We start from the raw sequence: 24,071 nt of genomic DNA, 5'->3' as shown, positions 1-24,071 counted from the left end.
AAATTTTATCAAATTCTGATTATTTTGGTTTTGTGATCCACCCTCTTTAAAATCACCCGCAGTGTGGAGAGGCCATAAGGTACGAATAGGGAGCACGATAGGGAGACCCGAGACCTCGCGTTTGGAAATTGAAGTGTTCGTAAAAACAACAAACGTTTTTTAAGGAAAAACTTTTGAATGATTTTACTGAGAATGATTTTTACTGAGAATAATTTTCGCTTTGAAAATCACAAACACTCGATCAACTATACATTATGTCTTTTGTCAGGGAAAAGATCTGGCATTTTGGTCTTATAGTATTTTTGTACAAAAATGGATTAAAAAAGTCAGTTTGAATGAACCAAACACATGTTTATGAACTATCGTGTCCTCTGTTGCTGCGTTTTGGGATTGGACCAAAGTTCATGTGACCGTGTTTTCAAATTTTCTTATATTCTTTGGTAATTTTTTTAAATGTTCTCTGCCTCATCGAAAGAGATATCGAAAATTAAAAAAAATCAATTAAAATTAAAAAAAAAAATCTCATTCAATAACGGCTAATTTAATTTTTTAAATTGAAAAAATTATATTTGACATTGAATTTATCAGGTTTGATCAATACATTTTTTTAAATACTCATTAACTACGATTTTTTACAATTTTTAGAGGTTTTTTTGCCATTTGGTCAACATTTTGATGATCTAAAGCTAAGTCAGCCCTGGTTATCAATCTAGCGCGTTAAATTACATGAAAATCATGTATGATACAAAGGTTAATCAAATATTTGAATACTCAAAAATGCGATTTTTTGACATTTCTGACGGTTTTCTGTAATGTCATGAATGTTCTGGAGGTCGACGAGTTGAAATAGCCCTGAATTCGGATTCAGCGCATCAAATTACATAAAAATCATTCAGGTCAGGAAAAACTTTGAAATACTGGAAAACGCGATTTTTTGATATTTTTAATGGTTTTTTTAAATTTACTCAAAAGTGGTGGGTGTAGTCGTTGAGCTGGGCCAAAATTCGGATTCAGCGCATCGTAATACATAGAAATTGATGGGTTCGATCAAAAGTACTGACCACTTTATTTTTGTGTGCCAATGTTATCATGTTGAAGAAACCTTGTGATATTGTTTGAAGGAGTGGCTTTTTTAAAACAATACGATATGAAATAGCCTTGTTAATCCACGTTCACTCCACGAAAGATAAATACGAAACGTGTGATACACTGTGAATTCGGAATCGGAAATAAGAGACCCCTTTGTCCGTCTCTTATTGAAAGTTTATATAAGCTCGATGCGACTAATTTCACATTCATTTCTATAAAACATCGACAGTTTAAAGAGGTCTTCGGAACAGGAACAGCGTCGGTGAAAAATTTAGCTATCTGCTTGAGGTAAAGTATTCATCGGTTTTTCAAATTCACTTGATTTCTTCAGTGGTCATCGTTGCAGGTGATTTACAAAACATCGTTGCAAAGGCTCATCATCAAAGAATTTCGGATTTCCGGGACAGAAAAAATGTTGTAATAATCCTACGAGTCCTAACTGGACTGTTTGGGAGATGTTTATTGGATTTTGATGATTGATATATATAACTGCTAACGACTAGGGCCCAGAAATATTGATTTATAACAATTGGCTTTATTTCGCGACCGAAACTTCGATTGATAATGAGAGCACAGTTTGAATTTTACGATTATATCAGACTCCAAATTTTTTGTATACTTTTGTTTCAGCAAAATGGTGGCGGTCAAATTTTTTTTAGTCGGTGCAGTTTTGGTGACAATCTTTGTTACAATTTCACTGGTATCTCATCCTGCTGGGTTCGAATACGAGGATGAGCCTACTGGTAGATATTTTTATAATCGAATACTCGTCCTTTCTACCAAGGACAAGCTTTCTCAAATAGAGTAAAATAATGATTAACATTCAACAGTCCACTACTTCTACTTTCAAAATCTCTTTGAAAAATTGAATTCGCATTATTTCTAGAGCATCCAGGCACATCGGAAGATGGCGCGTTAAAAACTTTTAATTGCAATTATGCAAAAACTAATTATCCAATAACACTTAAATTGTGTACTCAGATGTACCTTCGGAAATCTTCCACCTTGCAAAGAGCCTGACTACAATTCAGAAAAAAATGGCATAATACAATATTTGGAAAGGAAACCGCTAACTATTGTGGTTATTTAGCTTTTTTTCGCTGTGTAAGAATTCGATCGGATCGTTCCAGACCTTTGTCGTTTTTTTTTTTCATTTTCTACAAATCGTCTTTCTAGAGCATTAACGATGTATGGTACAAAAGTCTAAATAATTAGAAATTGATCAAATTTGGTGATAATGTTCTTCAACATCAAGTGGCGAAAACACAATTTTTTTCAAAATTTTCTTCTGCTTCGTTATCGAGTAATTACGCATTAAAGCAGATTTCTTATGCCAGGAATGTATACCTATATATATATATATATATATATGGAAACGCTATGCTTATACACGTGAACTTTAGTGATCAATTACTCGATAGCTGTACAGAAGAAAAATCTTAAAAAATTTGTATTGTCAAATTTGACACTAAAGAATATGTTCACCAAATTTTATAAAATTCTGATCATTTTGAATTTTTTTATGTTTTTAGCATGGTTTAGCACGGCAACATTGTAAGCCTGTACCAAATATCCTTAAATTCGATTCATGAGCTTTCATTTTATAAGCGAAAAAAACAGCAAAGAAAAAGAGATTTTTTGTTTTCAGTTGTTTAGATAAAATGATAATTTCGAGTTGGAAAGAGAGCGGAACATAACTCTGTCCTCTATTTCGTGTGGTCGAATCATAAAAATCCTATGTAATTGTTGCCACGCGAAAATTTCTATTGCTCGGTCTGGATAATTGCCCGTGTGAAAAATGATCAACGCCGCACAGATAACCGGAGTTCTGCCGTTTAAAATGTCTAAAGTTAAGTGACTGACAATTACATTAAAATTTTCAGCGACTGCTGGTGGCTCTAATGATGGATCAGAATCGGACTCATTTTTCAGAGTCATTAAAAAAGTTTCTCGGAGATCACTCTTCAATTTGTGGCCGAAGTCGCCAGTGAAAAAAAAAAAGTGCGTCAGTGCTGTCGGTGAAAAAACGGTCGCGACAAAACTAGATAAAAAAAAAGAAGTTATCAAGAACCTCAAAAACGAGGTTGCCCGTCAACGCCAGCTCATCGAAAATTTGACTGCGGAGCGAGAAAAATTTCATGAAATCGTCAAAGATTGCAACACGAAAAATGATCGGGAACGCCAACGGTGTAATGACCTCGAAAAAATTAACGGTAACATCGATAGGAGTCTTGCAACCTGCATCGAAAAAACTAAAACCCAGAGTGCATCAATTGATAATCTCATCGACGAGAACAAGAATCTGAATGACGTCTTAAGTAAGCTCAAAAACAAGAATCATAATGATATAAGACAACTTAAAGCAACCGTAAGCAACATCAATGAGAATCTTACCAAGTGTAACAATGAAACTGAGTCTCTGAGGGATTCAATCAACAGGCTTACCACCGAGAAGAGCAATCTGAATGATAACTTGACTAAATGCAACGATCTAACCAAGTCCCTACGTGATTCAATGGATAATCGCACCGGCAAGAACAAGAATCTGAATGACAGCTTATTTGAACTCAAAAACAAATGCGATAATGATACAAGACAACTGAAAGCAACTATAAACAACATCAATGGGAGTCTTACCAAGTGCAACAATAAAACTGAGTCTCTGAGGGATTTAATCGGCAGCCTCACCACCGAAAAGAGCAATCTGAACGATAACTTGACTAGATGCAACGATCTAACCAAGTCCCTACGTGATTCAATGGATAATCGCACCGGCAAGAACAAGAATCTGAATGACAGCTTAATTAAACTCAAAAACAAATGCGATAATGATACAAAACAACTGAAAGCAACTATAAACAACATCAATGGGAGTCTTACCAAGTGCAACAATAAAACTGAGTCTCTGAGGGATTTAATCGGCAGCCTCACCACCGAGAAGAGCAATCTGAACGATAACTTGACTAGATGCAACGATCTAACCAAGTCCCTACGTGATTCAATGGATAATTGCACCGGCAAGAACAAGAATCTGAATGACAGCTTAATTAAACTCAAAAACAAATGCGATAATGATACAAAACAACTGAAAGCAACTATAAACAACATCAATGGGAGTCTTACCAAGTGCAACAATAAAACTGAGTCTCTGAGGGATTTAATCGGCAGCCTCACCACCGAAAAGAGCAATCTGAACGATAACTTGACTAGATGCAACGATCTAACCAAGTCCCTACGTGATTCAATTCATAATTGCACCGGCAAGAACAAGAATCTGAATGACAGCTTAATTAAACTCAAAAACAAATGCGATAATGATACAAGACAACTGAAAGCAACTATAAACAACATCAATGGGAGTCTTACCAAGTGCAACAATAAAACTGAGTCTCTGAGGGATTTAATCGGCAGCCTCACCACCGAAAAGAGCAATCTGAACGATAACTTGACTAGATGCAACGATCTAACCAAGTCCCTACGTGATTTAATGGATAATTGCACCGGCAAGAACAAGAATCTGAATGACAGCTTAATTAAACTCAAAAACAAATGCGATAATGATACAAGACAGCTCAATAAAATGATTTATGAAATCAAACTGAAACAAACTATGTGCGAAACCAATCGACAAGAGTGGTGTGTTGTAAATTCCAATGCGTCCAAACCGTTGCAAATGTGTATCAATAATAACATGAAGCTCCGCGATGCTAACATGATGTTGAACCAACTCAACACGACCCTAAATAGAAAGCTTAATAACTTGCGCGATAATAACTCGCGGCTGGAGAGTTTTCAGTCAGCATATTACGATTGTAAAAATTGGACACATAAGGTGAGGTTGGACGATAAATGGAAGAAAAACACATACTACGAGCACCTTCACAGTTTATATTTGTCCTGGTCAAATTCGAGCACTGGTTTTTCACAAGCTTGCCACAAAATGTGCAACGGCACAGGAGTATCCACGGACGAGGTTTCCATGGACGAGGTGGCACATAGAATACACGATTGCATTGATAATCAAAGACAATACTTCACACAATCAAAAATGAAATACGAAAGAGACATAAGTTACTACCGCGAGGAATTAGTTAAGGTACAAAACGAGTGTCACCATGAATCTTCCGTAGTTCCAGCTATTACAGAAAGGACCAAGCCCATTCCAACCTGTGACGACGATTTGCCTGCACTGAAAAACATGTTGGAGTCGTGCAACGAGGATCTTATGAGTGCACAAGAACAGTTAGAGTTGTACCCAGCGGAGTGCCGTATAAAAAAAAATAGGGTGCAGCCCCCTAATGTGTGAACATTATTCGTTGTGAAATGTGTCCCAAAAATCCTTCACATTATCGTTATTTATCAATAAAAAAATATATGCTTACGATATTTTACTAAAATTTCATAATTGCTCGTAATTTTGGAATTTTTATATTTTTTCTTTTGCGTACACCCCTGCTAGAATACATCTTCATGCCGTATGCACATATACGAGCATACAAACGAACGCTCAGAAGCGCGTCAATCGTGACAACATTGTACACAGGCAATTGTTTGAAACGAGCGCAGCGTCCTAAAGTATAGTGATAATCATTGCCCGTCTCACTCGACAGTTGTCGCTATCGCGAACCTTGAAATTTTCCCACTCAAATTCTCATACGATTTTTATTACAATCATTTTTTTCTATAAAACTAGACGGTAGATCATGTTTTTTTTTTAAATTATTTCTTTAGAAGATACTCTAACACTGTTTTTTTTTAAATCAAAATGGTAAGAACCGTTCTCGAGTTATTTCGGTTCACATTTTTTGTTTGACGATTACCATGTGTTCAGATGGAGAAACCGCAGAACTTTAACTTGCAGTATCTGAAAAACTAAACGGTAGAACTACTTTTTTTTTTAATCCATTCGTTAAATTTTTCTGGGCGACACATTTTTTTCTAAATTTCCGTAAGAAATCGGGTTTTGGTATTGAACAACCTTAGGATCGTTAGAATTTTGTGAACAGTGCCATACCGATAGGAAATGTAAAAAAGCTGACAGTGGTAGAAACAGAAAGTCTTTTCATTCATGGTTATTATACTGAGGTCTTTATACTGAGAAAAGAAAAACGAAAGTTAGAAGAAAATCGAATGGTTTTTTTTATATTTGATAATTGAAAACGAATAATTGTAAGCTCAAACTTTTTCTCGTATATTTTTATCATTTTCGCTAGTAATAATGTAATGCTATATAATATACACAGAGTTTGTACAAGAAATACATATCTTTGTTGCTATCATCGCAATACAATAAATGTCGAAAATCTACGCTTGATCACATTTTTTCCTTGATTTATTTCCACACCCTTTTATATCGCTTCCGTACCAAAATTCATTTCATATTTCATCAACAACAAAGAACATGAACTGGGACTTTTGATTGCACGAAATTGAATTTTACATCACGAGCCAATGATTACGAAAAAAATATAAACTATTGGAATCGAGAAAAGACGAAACGATTGATGTTTTCATCAGAAAAAAAGCTTTTTTAAAATCTCTGTCTCATCGACGCGTAAACATCAGAATACGACTGATAAAAGCTCCAAGTTGGAAAGTAGAAAATATGAACCTCAATTGTTCATCGTGAGAAAAAAAAAGTGAAAGTTTTTTTTTCACGTAATTTAATCGCAATAGGAAAAATCATTTCTAAAAATTTCAAACACGATAAAAAGTTTTGATTGAAAATCATTACGACGAAGAATGTTGAAGGGATCGAATTGCTAAAATCTAGGCAAAAACAAAAAAATATATTTCTGTTTTCAACTCGCAAAGCGACGAGGCGATTATTTCGCGAAAACAAATTTGCATTTGGTATATAAACGTACAAAAATATAACAAAATCAGTAACAACGTTCACACGCAAAATTCTCGCATTGTATAGACAAAAAAGAGAGAGAAACAATAGTGCCATAAATTCGAAGAAATAGGCACAGTTAATTGTTGTATTCATCGATTTAAGCTCACGATTCGTCGATACGAATCAACAACAAAATCTTCGTTTTTTGCTTGCTTACTTTCGCTATTTTCCATACATATACTATGTACAAATAAGTTCATCAGCTTTTTTTTTGGTTCCTCTCAACACAACCAAGACACGAATTCTCTCACATCAGAATAAAAACTACTTTTCTCTATTCATTACATAATATTGGTCGTTAACATCACTGCTTTTTTCCTCAGTGACCTAGAATTTTACTACCAAGAGGATCGTCGAGTGTGAATCTCTTGAATTTGTAAAAATGAAATTTTCAATGATTTTTTCACTGTGAATTTCGCATTTGTAAATATCAATTTGAAGCATAGAAAAAGTTGTCGAACTATTGCGAAGAGTTTCCCAGTCGTAGGGAAATTTTGACAAATCCAGAAATTCAAAAGACAATGGCAACGTTTCTGTTGACAGGTATTTTTTGTTTCTGTAACTTCTATAAACGACTGATCCCAAATATCGAATAAATTAATTATAAAAATACAGAGATGGAAAATTCATTGGCAAAAGTATTTTTTTTTCGTTTATCAGAATTTCTAATTATCGCTAATAGAAACACTTTTTCGCAAAATCTTTTGTTAAGATGAAAGTTGTTGGAGAATTTGTTGGTTTTCATTCGAAAGCAATTAGAGACGCATTTAATTTCGTTGTAGGCAGAGTATACGGAGGATTTTTTACGAAATATCAAAACGGAATGAAAAAAAAAAAACAACCGATTTTTCCACAATCAGAATTACTAATAAGTAGTTGAATAAACCTCGAGAATCACCAGTGCAAAATACCATTAGAGGCTATACAGATGATTCGAGAAAATGGAAGATACTTGGAGATCAGTGAGAGCTTCGTAAACTCTCCATGATCCATGCTAAAAGGACTCAACTGGCTTATCAACGACCTTGAATATGTTGGAAAGCTCGTCGACAAGGGTCTCGTAACGATAAGACACTCGAATGTCCGGAACGTTTGTTCTCGTTATGTCATTGCCCGCCACACCTTCCTTCGTGTAATTCGGTCCCAGCCAATATTGTTTACTCTGAAAAAAGATCGAGTCAAGAATAACCGTTCAGACTTATTAGTTCCATTGACGAATGTCGTTTATGGCTGTTTGCTGAATTCGTTAATACACAACGATAATTACATAACGAGTTTGATGTAATGCAGTGAAATTCGAGTCAAACTTCAATTTATAATGATAAAAATTATTGACATATTGGGCATAAAAATCGTTCAATGAATGATCGGAGGGTTTTTTCCAAATCTGTTTTCATTCCTTTCTAGAAATAATTTTCCAATTTCATATTACTAATGAGAAAGCGAATAGGAAAAATGTTGCATGTCATTTTTCGAGGGGTTTCTTGATAAATAAAACAAAAAAAAAACGTTTAGAAAAAACTTTACCTTGTGTGGAAACCCACTCATAATTACAGAATTTCTCGCTAACTCGCACATGTCGCACGAGCTCAGTTTCCACACTTGGGCGGCTATACTATATTCTTCCATGAGAGGTTCCTGCAATAAGAAATGAGATTATGAAAAAAATTGGAAAGTAAAAAACACACGGTTCACCGTTTGGAGGCGATTGAAAGTGAGTAAATTTTCCTCTCATTTACCTTGGTGAAATGAAATTGTAGAGGATCGTCCGTCGACAAACTGACACAGAGTCCACGGGCTAGATATTCCGGTAATGGATTACGATGATAATTAAGAAACAAGGAATTGTTACTTAGCGGAGACATCGCGATACCAATCTGGGCAAGATAATACAAGTATTGAAGAACTGGGACTTTTCTCAATAATAGACCGTGAGATATGTTCTCCGCCATCATAAAACCGCAGACGAGATGTTGTATCGGACCAGCTTCACCGCAATGGGGTCTCAGAACAAATGTGTTCATGCCTTGTTCTCTGTAAACGTATTTTAACAACGAATATTCATTTCCCTTTCAGCTATTACGAATCATTTATGATCGAAATTTCGTAGGGGGTTATACCACATTCGAACGTTCAAATTGCTTTTTATCATGTTTATCAATGAAATTGTCTTCTAATGTTCAAAAATTTACTTCATATCGTTTGAACATTCGTAATTTCTACGACCACACTTTTCAAAATCATTGAAAGATCTTTTTAATAAATGTATATTAAAATAAATGAACATACGCTCGGAAATGATTCAGCACTGTCATATTCGCGTATGTGTAGTACTGATAATAACCGTATGGAGGATTTTCGACATCGTTCCAGTCCTCCGGTGGACAAACATCCTTGTCAAAGAGAGGGTTTTCCGGTTTGCTTTCATCATCGACCGAATCGAATCCTATTACCTGTTTTATTGTCGAAACTCAATGTTATATCTAGTCATTTATTTGTATATTATGAATTTGCATACTTTTTTTAAACATTGAAAGCTCTCGAACGCGAATAATAAAATAAGACTCAAGTGGTACATTATTCTTATTATTATCGCAACGATAACTATTGTAAACGATAATTTGATGTACTCACGTATTGAAGAAATTTGTGGAGTTCTGGATGACTGTTTGGATCATTGGTAGCCTCGAAGAGTGGCAAAAATATGTTGTTCAAGATCTCTTGGAAATTGGTCATCAACTTATTCAACTTGAATATATCACTGTTTGTTTAAAAAAATATGATTATTCGTGGATTCGAGAGAAATTAATATCACTTGAGAACGTTGAATAAACACGGGGATACTCACTACAATCGAGGAATTTGAATGAGCCAACGCACGTTGTCGGAAGAAACGTCGCTCGAAATCGCCCATCTAGCCAATTTGTCCCATTCCTCAGGATTTTTACCGTATATCGAGAGTCTCAATTCAGCGTTTTGATATTTCGACTCCTCGAGGTCGCTCGCAACTTCTTTAATGATACGAGCGAAATATTTGCCCTCTAGATAATTGTCGGTTTTGAGAAAAACTTCCCGAAGCCGGCTTTCTCCGATCGGATTGTACTTGGCGTTGAATTTATCGAATCTGTGGAACGTGTTTCTGTCCTGTAATATAAAAACCGAAGCTTGAGTACATAGGAAAGTTCATTTTTTCAGCACTTTTGAAAATTCGTGAGAAAAAGATACTGAAGGATTGGAAAAAACGGAAAATTCTTTACACAAATGATTATCTTACCGCGTGAACGTCAAGCATGTCGACGCTAAGATCATACGTGGTTAAATTCATAGATTGAAAGACTTCTTCGAGGGTCATCATTTCCCCATTTTTAGAGCAGGTGACGACCTCATCCGCGTGATTTTTCAACGTTTTTTTGATGAATCTCAACAAATGTTTTTGATTCATGCACGAAGCAGCGTGAATGTGAGTGTCGACTTTTCGGATGTTGTAAAAATCTCGATGGGGCACAGCTTTCTGGCTCGCGAGTTCTCGTAATTCGTTAAGAAGTACGTGCAATTGGAATTTCGAGGAAAGGTAGCTGAGTCTCCGATAACAAAACGATTTGAGTGGTCCGTCTGCGATCATAGCACAGAGGAGATTCATATCGCGAACAAACGTTCCCAAATCCGGATAGGAGTACGGCAATGGTTTTTTATTCACGAAATCGTCCTCGCTCGCGTAAACGTTGAAAACTCCGTTCAACGGTGCTATTTTATAATTTTTTGCCTCCGGAAATTCGCACTCCCATGGATCACCGCGTGAAGCTGGTGCGTGCACCGGATGATCTTGAAAAAAGAAGAAACAAAATTGATTTTTACTGTTAAAGCCTCGAGAAAATTTGTAACATCCGACCACGGATTCGATCATCGAAGCAGCGCGTGCCCTCGAATGTTTCCATAAGTTTATATCTAAAACTCGATTGCTGTAAAAGAGTGAAAAATTTTATTAAAATACCTGCAATAGCCATTCGATCGTCGTGTTGAACCTCGTCGTCGCTATTTAAAGGTCGTTTATCAGCGGTTCTGAGGAACCTCGATGTTATCGAGGGAAAAGTTTGTTTGGAATTGTTCATGTATTTTTCCCGTATCGCTAATGCCTGCACCAACATTTGCGATGCCTGTTGTAAATCTTCCAAGGGAACCTAAAAAATGAAAAAAACGTTTATTCGCTTGAAAACATTCATTTATAAACAGTCTTTCACCAAAAAATAATGGATTGTACGAAATTTCGAAAACTGCAATTTCAAGTTATTTTTGAAAAAAAAAAAAAAAAAAAAAACAGACTTTCAATAATTTCTTCGAACAAAACCATGCTTTTGAAATCGAGACTTTTCTTGTTTCTTCATTTCAGTATTCATGAACACGAACGTAAAGGTGACCCAGGAAGGAAGCTTTTTGTCATTTGAAATTCTCATCACAAAACGAGGCTAATTTTAGCGAATTCTCAAAAGACGGATCGACCCGTTTGGTCAAAGATGAAAAAAAAAACTTGTTCTCGACAGGTACCCGTGACTGTTGAAAAAAATTGAAATTTCAGTTTGTCTCTATCATGGTCGAGTGTCAGACACGTTCCGTGTGATTATCGAACGGGTTCGAGAGAAGCAGGAGGGAACGGGCGGCGGGGGGTGGTTACTGGGAAAAAACTCGGCAGTATTAAAGAGGATGTAGTGACAGTCGAGTGACCACAAGTCGATCTTTAAAACCGTAAAAAATGGAGCTTTTGTTTTCCATTCGCGAATCTCCGATGAAAGATTAATGAGTTTACTCAGCTGAGAGGGTTGACGATTAAACTAAAATTCTGATTCCTCCTCGTCGCTTGATAAGTCAACAAATGAGAATAGCCGAGATGAAAAAATGGGCAATCGAAATTCCGAGGAATTTTGAGTTGAGAATAAAGAATGAAGATGCAAAAATGAGAATCATTTTTCTTCCGTATCGATGAGCTCTCACTACCCCCAAGTTCGAGGATCGATTGTCAAATGCGATTTTCAAGAGTCCAAATTAAGCCCTGAACCCTCGTATGATCGAAGCACTGTCGAGGCTTCGCTGAAAAGAACTGGGCCGAGGGATTTATCCGTATGCACGATGTCTCAAGCTCGCAGTGATCGACGTAAGAATCCTTCGAAATTAATGAGGGAGCAATATTAATTGATTAAGAGAAAACGAAAAAAAAGCATACTCACCCCTGAAGTGTCTTCTCCGGAAATGGAGACCCTCTGGAAGTGCGGAACGAAATCATTCTCTTCAAGGGTGAAAGAATGCTCGATATCGTCGGGAACTCCGGGACCCAACGACGGCTCGTAATGACTTCGGCGTTCCTCGAGGTCTTTCGCCGCCCTGAAATCATGTTTTTGCTCTTAGAATTGATTTTTTTTCTTTTCAACATTCAAGTGATTTCGCTTCCTCCTTCTAAAGGTGAAAAAGCTCATTTCCGGCGTTGTAATACTGGAGGAAAATCCTTAATGAGCGCGATTTTGTCACACGTAACCCACGAGCACGTGGGGGTTGCGAGGGGGGAAAGCTGGAAACGAGAGCTCGCTGCGAAGGTGTTTTTCCTCGAGAGGAACGAAACGTTGTCAGCGTTCTATTCATAACGTGCAGTGATATTTGAAATTCGTTTAAAAAATACGAATTTGAAAATAATATTTGTAAAATATGTCCATCTGTCCATCTCGTTGAAAGATTGGCTCAGGATTCCTGCAAAATTTTCGCAGTTTTTCGAACCTCGTTGAAACGCCTGAAAAATTGAGCACCAGCCGACGTAACTGACTCGAGAAAGCCCGTGTGTAGACCCAGTGACATTGATCATGGAGCAAATCCCATTTAATTACCTCAGCAGAATCGAATTATCTCTTTGCCAGCGCTTCGAGTCGATAGCACAGGCGAACATGTTTGTTTCCTCGATCCTCGTTTTCCACACCAAGCAAATCCAACGAAATATTCGTTCCCGAAAGAAGCGTCAGCGGGGAAACGGAATGTAAGAAAAGCTCGAGTTACGCGATCCGGAGAACGAGTTAGACCGATTCCACGTGGAATTATAAGCGAATGCGAAATTTCGGTTGTTCGATCAACGGATTCTCGGACGACGTTAATTAATATGAAAATTCGTAGCGACGCACCAACGCGCAATAACGTCGTCAGTGATCCCCGAGCTGTTGAAAAAAATCCTTAAGTCACTAAAAGGCACTTTTTCTGATTGCCCCTAAGAGTTCTCCGTGTCGAGAGTCTTGGACGCCGAGCGCAAAATCGAGCATGAAAATTCCATGATTTTTCAACTCATTCGCGCGTATCTTCGTCTTCCGGACCACTTTGAATCGACGCACGGGCGAAATCACGACTGTCCATTATCGCCCGCTTTGAATTCGAGTCTATCGAGACCGGTGCCAAAAGTTCAGAACTTTTCGATTTCTTGCCATTATTTCAACGCTTCCCACTTGTTTCTATGATTATTTCAAATAAAAATGAGCAAATGCGAGATTCTTGATAACGACGAGCGCTCTCGTGACGACGTCCCGAGCTGCACTGACAGCGGCCACCGGTTGCCTCACTCCATCATGCGTCCCCTCCCGTCGCCCGGCTGCTCGACAGCAGCGCCCCTCGAATCCTCTTCCAGCCACCAGGTCTCTTTCTCCTGCTCGTCATCTCTTCGTTTTTCACCCTCTTTCCTCCCGTTCTACTCTCCCTTCTCATTTCGTTCGTCTCTCCTGCTCCCTCGTCCCTTTCAACGTCGTAATTTCTCCTGATAATAAACTACCGATTGCTCGTTCGCAGGATAGACGATACGTTTATCTCTCCTCGAGCGTCATATGCGCAGTAAGAACAAAATCATTTCTAGCGACACGCACGCATCCAATTAGTTGACCTTGCGAGCGGGCTGCGGCAAAGCTCTCTTTCCCATTTCTTTTTGCTCTCTCTCTCCGTTCTCTCGTCGTTCAAAGATTCGGTCATTCCGGTCGATCGGTCGTTACCGAAATGTCAACGTAAACCGCACGAAATTGGCTTTTTTAGTTTGCAATTATTCGGACAGTCCCAAGCGGAAGCCACCGAAGCTTTTTCTCCACGCGAGTTCTGCTGGTTATTCGAATGCGCTGTCGAAACAAGTGCCTTTCGTTCCCCCCGGATAATAATTTATTCCAATAAAAAGAGACGAAGCGTTACAACATTCTGTGATGGCAGGCCAAATGGATTCGGGAGGAAAAGAACTCGGATCAAAAACTTACCGATGTTCCATTCGATTGCAACGTTCAAATATGCGCATGCCTGAATTTTCGATTGGAAATAAAAAAACTCGGACTCAAAAGTCAGGGGAAATCGAAGAAAAATCAACTTCCCGTTAAGGAGGGTGGACCGCGACGACGCAATGCTGCCATACTAAACCACGTTTAACCCTCCGTGGTCCCCAGGGGTCAAAATGACCCCAAGAACAACTTTGATCTAGAATTTTTAAATTATTCGCGCCCGAGGAAGCTGGTTAAAGCATTGCCGGAGTTATGATTTTTTTAGTAAAAAATAGTTTTTTCTAAAACACGACCTTGGTATTAATTTATTTTGCTGTTTTGAAAATTGGATAAAATATTTTTCCATGATATTCTCATTCGGAAAGGTTCAAACTAATATCGTGAATTTTGATGTGTCGTTCGGAACGATACTGACGACGCGGTGAGCGTTCAAACACGGCTGGGGTCATTCCGACCCCGTGCGAACAGCACGTTTTTTCTAGAATGTCTGACCACGAAGGGTTAAAATATCAAGAATTTCAAAACTATAAGAATTTTATAAAATTTGGTAAATCTATTCTTCAAAAATATATAAGACAGACATTTTTTTACATTTTCCTACCACATAGCTCTCGAGTAATTGAACACTAAAGCTCACGCGTATAAGCACAGAGTTTCATCAGAACTTTGATTAAACGCTCAATTATTCGATAGCCACGTGGTTAAAAAATTTGAAAAAAATTGTATTTGTACACTTGACGCAAAAGAATGTTACCACAAAATTTCATCAAATTCTCATTATTTTGATTTCGTGATCCGCCCCACTTATCAAACAACCATCGACTCATATTCCATTTATTACAAGACTATTGAATTACGTCGTTACGTAACGGAGAGGAGCGAGTCGGGGGGTGGAAGCAAGAAAACAAAGGCAACTTGACGTGCGAGTACTTCCTTGTCGGTAAAGGGTAGCGCCGGCTCGGGGGGCGAGGGACTTCGGGGTTGTATTATTGATCGTTTCTTTACTGCGTATAACGCTCTCTCGTAAGCATTGTTCCTGGGTATAGATGTTACATTGATCTTTACAAGTGCATACGTAGAGCGAGAAAGAGGCCACTGGACAACGTGCCCAACGTGTAAAAGTCCACTACTGTCGCAGGCACGATCGATCGTGAGGACGATAACGAAATTTGCGCCAAAGTTACGACGGCAGGAAGAAAAAGAGCGAAACGTTAGGGGAGAGGTGAATGTCATTGAGCTCGCGACTGTGTGGATCGAAACGTCAAATGACGCTGAAGTTCGCAACGTTGAAGCTCAACGAAATGATGTAAAAAAGGTCTCGAATAATTACAGCAAATCTGCACTTTGTTCCCTGCCGAATTTGCAGCTCGTAGTTTTCCAACCTACGTCAACGATCGTGAAACAACAAATAGGGGAATTACGAATCGTTGTTTTCTTTAATTTCCGTTGGACTCGCGGAGTTTCTTTATTTCGTGGAAGGAGGAAAAGTGATCAGTCAGCGGTTGCTGTTGACGGGCGAACCTTGATAATCCGTGGTGTTCATGCACAAATGAAGGGTTCTTACTTGACTGTCAGTTGTCGCTGAATCAATAATTTTTTCTCGATTTGTTCGATCGGGAATTGGGGAACTTCGTACGGCGCTGATATCTCGTTCGGCAACTCGTGGGGCGTTCTAAGACCCCCGGCACCTCCGCCTGTCCCGTCGAGACCAAAAACTGGACTCTCGCTACCTGGAAAACGGAAAGAAAGGGGTCACAGAATGGCGTGAATTTCACGGGCCGGAACAATCTTCGTTCCGAGACTTTATTTATTTATTATTGGCGAAAAAGCGAAAAGTCGACTGCCAATTTGCGAAACGAGCACGAAAAAACAGCTGGAGAATCGTGCTCGGAGAACGGGTTGCCGCTGTGAGCGAGCGAGGCGTGGGAGAAAGAGCGAATTCACGGAGAAATAACACGCAGTTCTACGGTCAAAGGCCAACGACTCTGGGTTATAAATACGAAAATGTTTTCATCCAAAACTCAACAATGAGTCGCGACTATCTGTCACAACAAAAGTCAGGCGAAGCACGAGCGCGCTATTATCAGTTTGAAAAAATATTCCCCGAGGCGAATATACGCGAAGAGAAAAAGCTCATGAATTTATTCAAAAAATTGCGGCTCGGGGCCGGAAAATATGATTGAAAATTTGTGTATTCAAAAATACGAGACGATTGGACTTTGTACGTTGTCGATAAATGCCTTTGAAATGTACATACATTAATTCCGAAGTGGTTTACAGATTAGAGAAGCTCCCGTGCAAATAAACTCGCTTTGACCCTAAATCCAATAACCAGTAATACATAACTTGGCGTCAAGCCGCTACCGCGTCTCTTGATTTAAAACTTATTAAATCCACTTTCTGGGGAGCATAAACGAATAAATATCTGAAGATCAGTTGTATTGTCCTGTCACGTACTCTCGGTGAGAAATGGTTCTAAAAAGTGTTAAGTTTTCGCAGCTGCACTCGATCATACTTATCTCGCCTCGTTCTTTCTTCTTTCCTTCCGCGTAAGCCGCGTGATTAATTTTTTTTGAGTCACAGCATTTATTTTCGTATTTGTTGGAATCAATGGCGGAATGGCCGAGAAGAGTAACGAACTCGCGCGAAGTATTTTCTCGGTCCCAGTTGATTTGTAGAGGAGATAAATTTTGGCCCGTTTCCTCACTAGCAGTGATCGATTATTCGATGAACTACGGATTGGCTCATGGTAAACGAAACGGCCCATATGCGTAGCGCATAATGAATAAGATTGTAATAGCGCAATAAGATCGGGCACACACGCAGCGAGACGCGTGCCGCCTCCTAAACACGTTCATCATATCTCCGTGACCCAGATATTCGATCGTGCTTCGGCTTGTGCGGCTAAACCGATTGGGAATACGGACGTGTTTTGCACGTGTGCATTTCGCTCAACGCTCGCACGGTTCAGACACCGATGCTGCGTACAGCAGCAAGCGAGTGAGGAAGAAAAAATACGACGTTTTCTACTTCGCGAGCTTTCTACAGGGTGCCGCTTGACTTATCCCTGCATGCTGTTGTAAGAGAGTACAAAACATGCTCGTAAAATTCTGCAGAGAATAATAATTCACGAGTAATTTATTCGATACGTCGTTATCACGAGATACTAAAAAACTGAGACAAAGCCAACGGTCGCCAAAAATACGTTACTACGCACTGTCTAACGGCCCGGCGTGTGAGGACAAAGGACGCGGAGGGGTGGAGCCAACTTCTACCACTCGGCGGCGCTCTCATCAGTACGTGAAATTAGCCAAACTGTCCAGTGCTCCGCATATCATTGGAGAAGTGAATAGAAGGAAACTTTTTTCTGAGTATTCAAAAATGTAGGGCTTTGGGTACTGAGTGAACATCTAACACGACTTTATGGACTCTTTGTATATCGAACATGACGATCGAGAGTTGCGTTAGCAGCGACACCTTCGCAACGAAACTCTGCACTAACTGACAAAGACGACGCCTCGTATAAAACTACACTTGATCGTAAGTTGCGTTGTTATGATTATCGTGTAATTTTAGCTCGCACGCACAGTTAGCGCATGGCACTTAACTATTTAAAGTATTCTTTATGGCCTCAGCTGTACCGTGCCGGAAGCGCCGCTTACGTGCGTAACACTGCCATTTTATTTTCTCTACTTTTTATACAGAATAATGAGATTCGATCGTTGTTGCATACTATTCTGTATTCAATTAGAGTTTCATCGCGTTGTTGTCCCAACAGATAACTTTTTTACGAGACAACGAACCCGCACGATTAACGCAGAGTTTTATTAAACGGATTAAAAAACCTGCAGATTCTTTCGTGCTGTCTTGTGCGCCGGTTTCGTATCGTATACGAAGTTATAAAAAGCTTGATGCATCGCTAAAAGATATTCCACGCGTTGTGCAAGATTCGGTAAACATGAACGATAAAGAGGAAAGAATTTATACTGCGCGTTATTTTTATTTTTCAAACGAGAAAAACAAAGCATTTTCTCTCGGGCTATCTCGAGCGTCATTGGACTTGGCCGGCTTGAGATAAAAGCATGAAAACATAAACCAACGACTTCCGAGCTACACCAAATTATTTTCTTTGATCACTTCTGTGCATCGCAAAGGCACAGTTTTAATAGAATTTACTGCGAGTCGAATGACGAACGAGTAAAAGGAAAAATCGTGCTCTACAATTTAGTCAAAATTCGTAAAAATAAAATCTCGTTCGAATTCTTGTGTCTACAACGAAGTCATTAGCCCGGCAGGTGAGCTCGCGTTCAACGACGTTGGACTCAATTTTTTAAACGCCCATCTCTTGCGACGCTCGAACAAGTGATGAAAAAAGAAAACAAACAGAGCTGAAACAACACGGCAGCTCTGTGACAGTGGGCGTGGATGGAATCGGATGATCGAAAATTGCAGACACTTAGCACCTGTCAACATGGAAGTCGAGCTTCGATCGCGTGTTTTAAGAAAGAATGAGTACCTTAAAAGCACTCGTAAAACAACAGCTTTATTCGGTATAGGCTCGAATAACGAAGAATAACGTCGTGAGCGAGGAGAGAGAATCTGGAATGGCGAAAATTGAGATTTCCTTTGTCCCCTTTGTGGATACGATCCTATGAATTTTCCAGAACGCGGTTTGCGCATCGAGGACGTGTGAGGTGAATCAGCTTCTGGCATGGGACCAGAGAACTGCTTCTGCCAGACGATCGCCAAGCAACTTGGTAAACGTTTTCAGGTTTTATAGAAGGATCAATACCGCGGAACGACGACGATCTCGACAAAAATAACGTGATAAACGTCACAGGCTTTCCTCGGCGCCTCGCTACTTTTGCTGTTTCTCTTTGTAATTAGTTTTGTTACATTTTTTCGTAATAAGCGAGGGGAAAACTTACGAACATCTTCCGTGCCGAGGATTCCGAAATGCTCGTGCAATACGAGTGTATAATTATTCCGAGCTGCCGCGAAACGTGCATTGAAGTCGGCTGATGGCAGATTTTTCGTGACACCTAACGTCTTGCATCGCTTTACCGATCAACGAGCACGTGATCCCAGGCGACGATCTGATAAAGGGTGTTTTATTATACCGGAAAAAGCTGAGCGACCCTGAAGTTTGCGACGTTCGAGTCCAGCGAAATATGAACGAAAAAAACATTTGGAATTCGCATATTTTTTATTTCACGAAGTGTCGGTGCAGCTTGAAAAACTACGAGCTGCAAATTCGGCAGGGAACGAAACGAAGAATCGAGGGTTTTTCACGTCGTTTCGTTGGACTGCAACGTTGCGAATTTCAGCGTCATCGAACCTGAGCGTGGGTTGAAAGATTTAAAAAATTGCTTCAAAGTGACAGTGTGACAGCAAGAATGTTAGAACAGTAATAATAACAACCATGCGAGGTTACCGATACAAGGGATAACGAAAATAGTGACGAGAGAAAGGCAAAGTGTATTTTAAAAATGGTGAACGTCAGCAAAACAGTGATCGAAGTATTAATATGATAAAACTCTAAAACTAGTAAAACTGTGACTCAATTCAATCGAAAATACTCTTGGTTTTGCGACTGTCATTTCGTTACCATTCGTTGGAAAGTTATGGAAAAATGGGAGAACGAAGCACTCGAGAAGCGTAAGTTTCCGTATGGACAAAATTTTAGCTAAAAGAAAAAAAAATACCTTCGTCCAGATCAATGAGGAAATTAGGGGGATGCATCATTCCCAAAAAACCCTCGTTTCCACCGGACATAACACCTCTGCTTGACATCTTCGTACTTAAACGGCACGAAAAATAAGGAATAAACTGTTCACTCGGTACTACGTGTAAAAGTATAAAATACTTTGGCACGACGGAGCTGTAAAACGTGCGAAAGTTCGAGACCGTCTGTTCCGATACTTGAAACAAAAATGTATTGCATACGAACGCATAGATATCAATATACCGTTAAGCTTTTATCGCGACGAGACAATTAGCGTGTGGGTGTTGAGGTTATGATAGTGTCGCGTATCGATACTAATTGTTCGTCACTGCGCGCCACATCGGTAAAGTGTCGCTAACGAGAAGCTCTTGTTTTATCACTATTTTGAGGCTAGAATTTCTCGGATCGACTCGCGCTCTCGACGAGAGTACTTACTGCACTCTTTATTCAAATCGTATTTATTGATTGGGTGAGCACCGAAAATACGGGAGAACGAAACGAGGAAGGTAACCCTTCACGGACGACGAACCGACATAATACTGGGCCGAGACCAAGCGAGTTTCGTGTTTCTATTCGCGTAGTTACGAGAATTATCTTTACTCGGGTTAGCATCTATTCACCACTTGTACACAAGCCAATGTCTGGTGTACGTATTCTTGAACGTAAACGTTTTGTGTCTGGGATGACGAGGCAACTACTCGATCTGGCGAGACAAGCCAAAAATCACGACGCCTCGAGCAGAGTACGCACGTATCGTTGTGGTTGCACGAAGAGTTGTAATAAATAAACAAACGAAGATTAAAGGTTGACGCGTAACGCTGTCGAGTATTCCAAATTCGATATTCAAATAAAAAGTTACATGTTGAGGGTCAATGAATGCTCTTGCGCTTGAACCTTTCGCGATGAAATGAATTAACCGAAGGGAGCCGCGGAACAAAGCGCAGACCAGTGGCTCACAGCGTCCGGAGTGGCAATTTTCTGTACTACGAAGCATCACCGATCGGTTCAGAACGCCGTGCCCTCTTCCGAACTGTAGAAAATCAAACGTCGTTTTGAAAGTTTTTCTGTGCGAGCGTCATTGGCCTTCACTAATCCCGAACGATTTCCATAATTTGTTACGCAACCCTGTTTCGGGAAAGCACTTTTCGGAAAAATGAAATCGCATGTCATAACTTTTTAGAAACTTTCACAAAATTGTTTTCGAGCTGTCAAAGTGAAAACTCAGTGCGGAAACGAAGTCAACGCCCTGGAAATTCTCGGAAACAAATTATCCTCTATTTTCGTAAATTAATTAGCTCCCGACAGATATCGCGGGGAAACGTGACCCAGTCGATTCCGCGTGCTCGTGAGTATTAAAAAATGCGTATATTCCGAAATATTTCGCGAACAAGAGAAGCACACCTGCTGGCTAATATTCATAACCAAAAAATATTTCTCATGCTTAAATTCAATGTTACGAAATGAAAATAGTCTGTCTCGACTCAACGAGAGATAATTAAGAGAACTCACGATCTCGTTGATGATCCACGTTATTGCTAGGTGTAATCGAGCTGTCAGCGTCGCCCTCGAGCTCGTAATACAGTGTTTCGGTTCCTGGTGTACCATTCGTAGAGCCATTTCCGTTCACTGACACCGGATCTTCCATGTTGCGTTTGAGCGACCTACTTTTCGATTCAAATCTAAAGAAAAAAATCGTACGTGACATTCGCTTAGGTCCACCATCGGTATGTATCAACGTTGCAACGTATTATACGGTGATATATGACGTGGACACCGCTGAGTAATCGTGCAGAGGGTCAAGTGCGATGGATCTAAAGGGACTGTAGCGTTTAATCAAACCAGATTGGGGGATCACTTTCGAAGTTTTATCGTCTCATTTGGGCTCCATTGAAATGAACGTGCATGGAGATTATCGGGATTACAAGTTGAAAGAACTGTACAGTGATACGATAAAATAGAAAAATCACTCGTTATAGCGATCGGTCGAGAAATTCAAAATTCGACGTAAAAAATAAGCATAAAATAAAACCCAGTGCGAGATCGATAAACGAGAAAAACAAATGATTCGTAGTATCGAGCTGACTTCCCAGAAGTTCCGGGAATCAAGTGCATCACGGTTTACTTGTTCCCCGAAAGTGAATCACGGCCAAGCTAATGCGTCTTTTCGCGTAGTGAATTTCCAGGTCGGAGACATCAAAACCGTATTTAAGAAAAAAAAACTCAACGCTACGAGCATTAACGCCGGCGAATAATGTTTGCAGATTAAAATAACTAACAATAAATTTGAGTTCAGTGCAGCGAGATTCCCACGCCCCGTTCCAATGGTTGCGTGTGTTGCGTGAATTATGTTGTTTTTAAATGATTATCGCCCGGCGCCCGTGCTCGTGCAAACGTGAATAACGAATGAAATGACAGGTACATAGATATTTATATGCAGATTGCTCACCTGGCGCTTTCCTCTGATAAAACGAGATTCTGACGTAGCGCACACGCTTCCGCAGTTGTCGGGAAGAGTACGAGAAGAGAAGAATAAATGACACGTTCTTGCGAGTGGTAGAAGCGCAGCGCTTTATTGAATTTACGACGAAGATACTCCCTCGACGTCGAAAGATTGAATGAACCGAATGAATATTCGGTTGAACCTCAATACCGATGTACAACTATATAGCGACTGGTGTAGCTCATAGGCAGCCCGCAGCTACGTGTATACAGTTCACATGTGATAGATCGAACGTACTCGTACTTTCCGGATGAGAGAGAGAGGGCGAGAGATGGGAGGGGGAGAAGCGAGAAGCCGGCTGGCGAGGAGGTGCCTGGAGAATCAAATCGATAAGCCTCAGCTCGGACCAGATGTAGTACAGAAACAACACTCGGGTATATTTTTCCAGCGAGAATTAACAGATCATTGCACCGGAGTTTTCGTAGTCACGCACTTTCCCGGAATCGAACGATGCTTTGAAGAAATTCCACGAATCATGCGTTAGGATAAACAAAGATTTCCCGAAAGTGAAGGGTGGAGGGGGGGGGGGGGGGGGGGGTGCCGGTAATGAGAAACGAATTTTGAAATATGTTTGGTCAAATGCAAAGTAGCGAGAGTGATAAGAAAACTGAGATCGAAGTTAAACAAGCCGAGCTCCGTTATACAGTGTCAACCGCATCGCGTTCTTTGACAGACGATACTGGGATACGAGGCTCCAACGCTCACACGAGCTGCCGGCTCGCGCGGTGCCTGGAAATTCTGACGTAGCGAAGCGTCGGAGATGAAGAGCGGGAGTGGAAAAAAAAGGGAGGGAATATCAACAAGCAGACAGCGAACGGTCAAGCCGGCACACGAGCCGTCGTGTAAAACGTAGTAAACATGTATTCCCGAGTGTATAGTGTGTATAACGCTGCGAAAACGACTAGTATTCGAATATGCGTGTGTGTCGTGCACGACCGAGCCGCTAAGTAGAAGCGCTCGAAGCGCCACGTTTGCTGTTCCAATAAACTTACTGTTCGCGCGCGAGCGAGCCTGCCATAAATCTGCCCAACCGGAGCGCCAACGCCGCCAACTCCTGTCCCTTTCACTGCGCCGCCCAGAGTCGCTGTACAAGTAAACATATCGATATAAACCTACGTACATGCGATTTCGAATGTACTCTGCTTTACGGAGAATAATAACAAGGAAAGAGAAATACTACTCGATATATATAACTGCAAGGTTCCGCGCGCGTGTTCCAAGAAACAGAAAACGACGCCAAGAACACGCCACCAAAGAATGATGACACGCTGCGCGGGGTATAGGCGTGAGAAGGCTCGTATTCCCCACACACCGTTTAATCGTCCAGCCTCAAGGGCGCAGACTCTTGGCGCGTTTTAACAAATTACGAAAATCCATACCCCCGCTATGCGGACATGCCGGAGCGGAGGAAAGCTCCTCCGGTGCCTCCGGTGTCTACTTCTCTAACGCGTTTAACGTCTAACGCGTATCAGTGAATCAACAAACTAATGGATGCTAAGAATAGTACAAATGAAAATCGGCGTGGCGGTCGTGGCGCTGCCTAGCACTCCAGACAGCATTTGCTTGTGTTCAAATAAATGAGAA

General features: G+C 40.1%; 2 protein-coding genes across 6 annotated transcripts; one reads left to right on the top strand and one right to left on the bottom strand.

Annotated features, from left to right (window-relative positions):
* Nucleotides 1–1,349: 1,349 nt before the first annotated feature.
* LOC122409487 (sporulation-specific protein 15-like) lies at nt 1,350–6,384 on the top strand. Its single transcript, XM_043417100.1, has 3 exons — nt 1,350–1,377; nt 1,720–1,832; nt 2,973–6,384. Exons 2-3 carry the CDS (start codon nt 1,724–1,726, stop codon nt 5,393–5,395), a joined length of 2,532 nt encoding a protein of 843 aa, XP_043273035.1. The 5' UTR covers nt 1,350–1,377; nt 1,720–1,723; the 3' UTR covers nt 5,396–6,384.
* On the bottom strand, nt 6,260–23,810 carry AMPdeam (AMP deaminase). 5 transcript variants are annotated; one of them, XM_043417096.1, is made up of 15 exons: nt 23,668–23,810; nt 23,480–23,571; nt 22,434–22,800; nt 21,497–21,666; nt 19,968–20,183; nt 15,827–15,992; nt 12,208–12,361; nt 10,980–11,166; nt 10,263–10,810; nt 9,837–10,132; nt 9,623–9,749; nt 9,278–9,441; nt 8,728–9,022; nt 8,516–8,626; nt 6,260–8,150 (listed from the first exon to the last, which is right to left on the bottom strand). In XM_043417096.1, exons 4-15 carry the CDS (start codon nt 21,630–21,632, stop codon nt 7,983–7,985), a joined length of 2,568 nt encoding a protein of 855 aa, XP_043273031.1. In that variant the 5' UTR covers nt 21,633–21,666; nt 22,434–22,800; nt 23,480–23,571; nt 23,668–23,810; the 3' UTR covers nt 6,260–7,982. The 5 variants fall into 5 exon arrangements, with proteins under 5 accessions (XP_043273031.1, XP_043273030.1, XP_043273029.1 ...); XM_043417095.1 differs by having other exon boundaries at nt 22,434–23,571; XM_043417094.1 differs by having other exon boundaries at nt 22,434–23,810.
* Between the last annotated feature and the right edge of the window lie 261 nt (nt 23,811–24,071).

Source organism: Venturia canescens, chromosome 4, assembly GCF_019457755.1.
Source record: "Venturia canescens isolate UGA chromosome 4, ASM1945775v1, whole genome shotgun sequence".
NCBI lineage: Eukaryota > Metazoa > Arthropoda > Insecta > Hymenoptera > Ichneumonidae > Venturia > Venturia canescens.
This window is presented reverse-complemented; position numbering and strand designations above follow the sequence as displayed.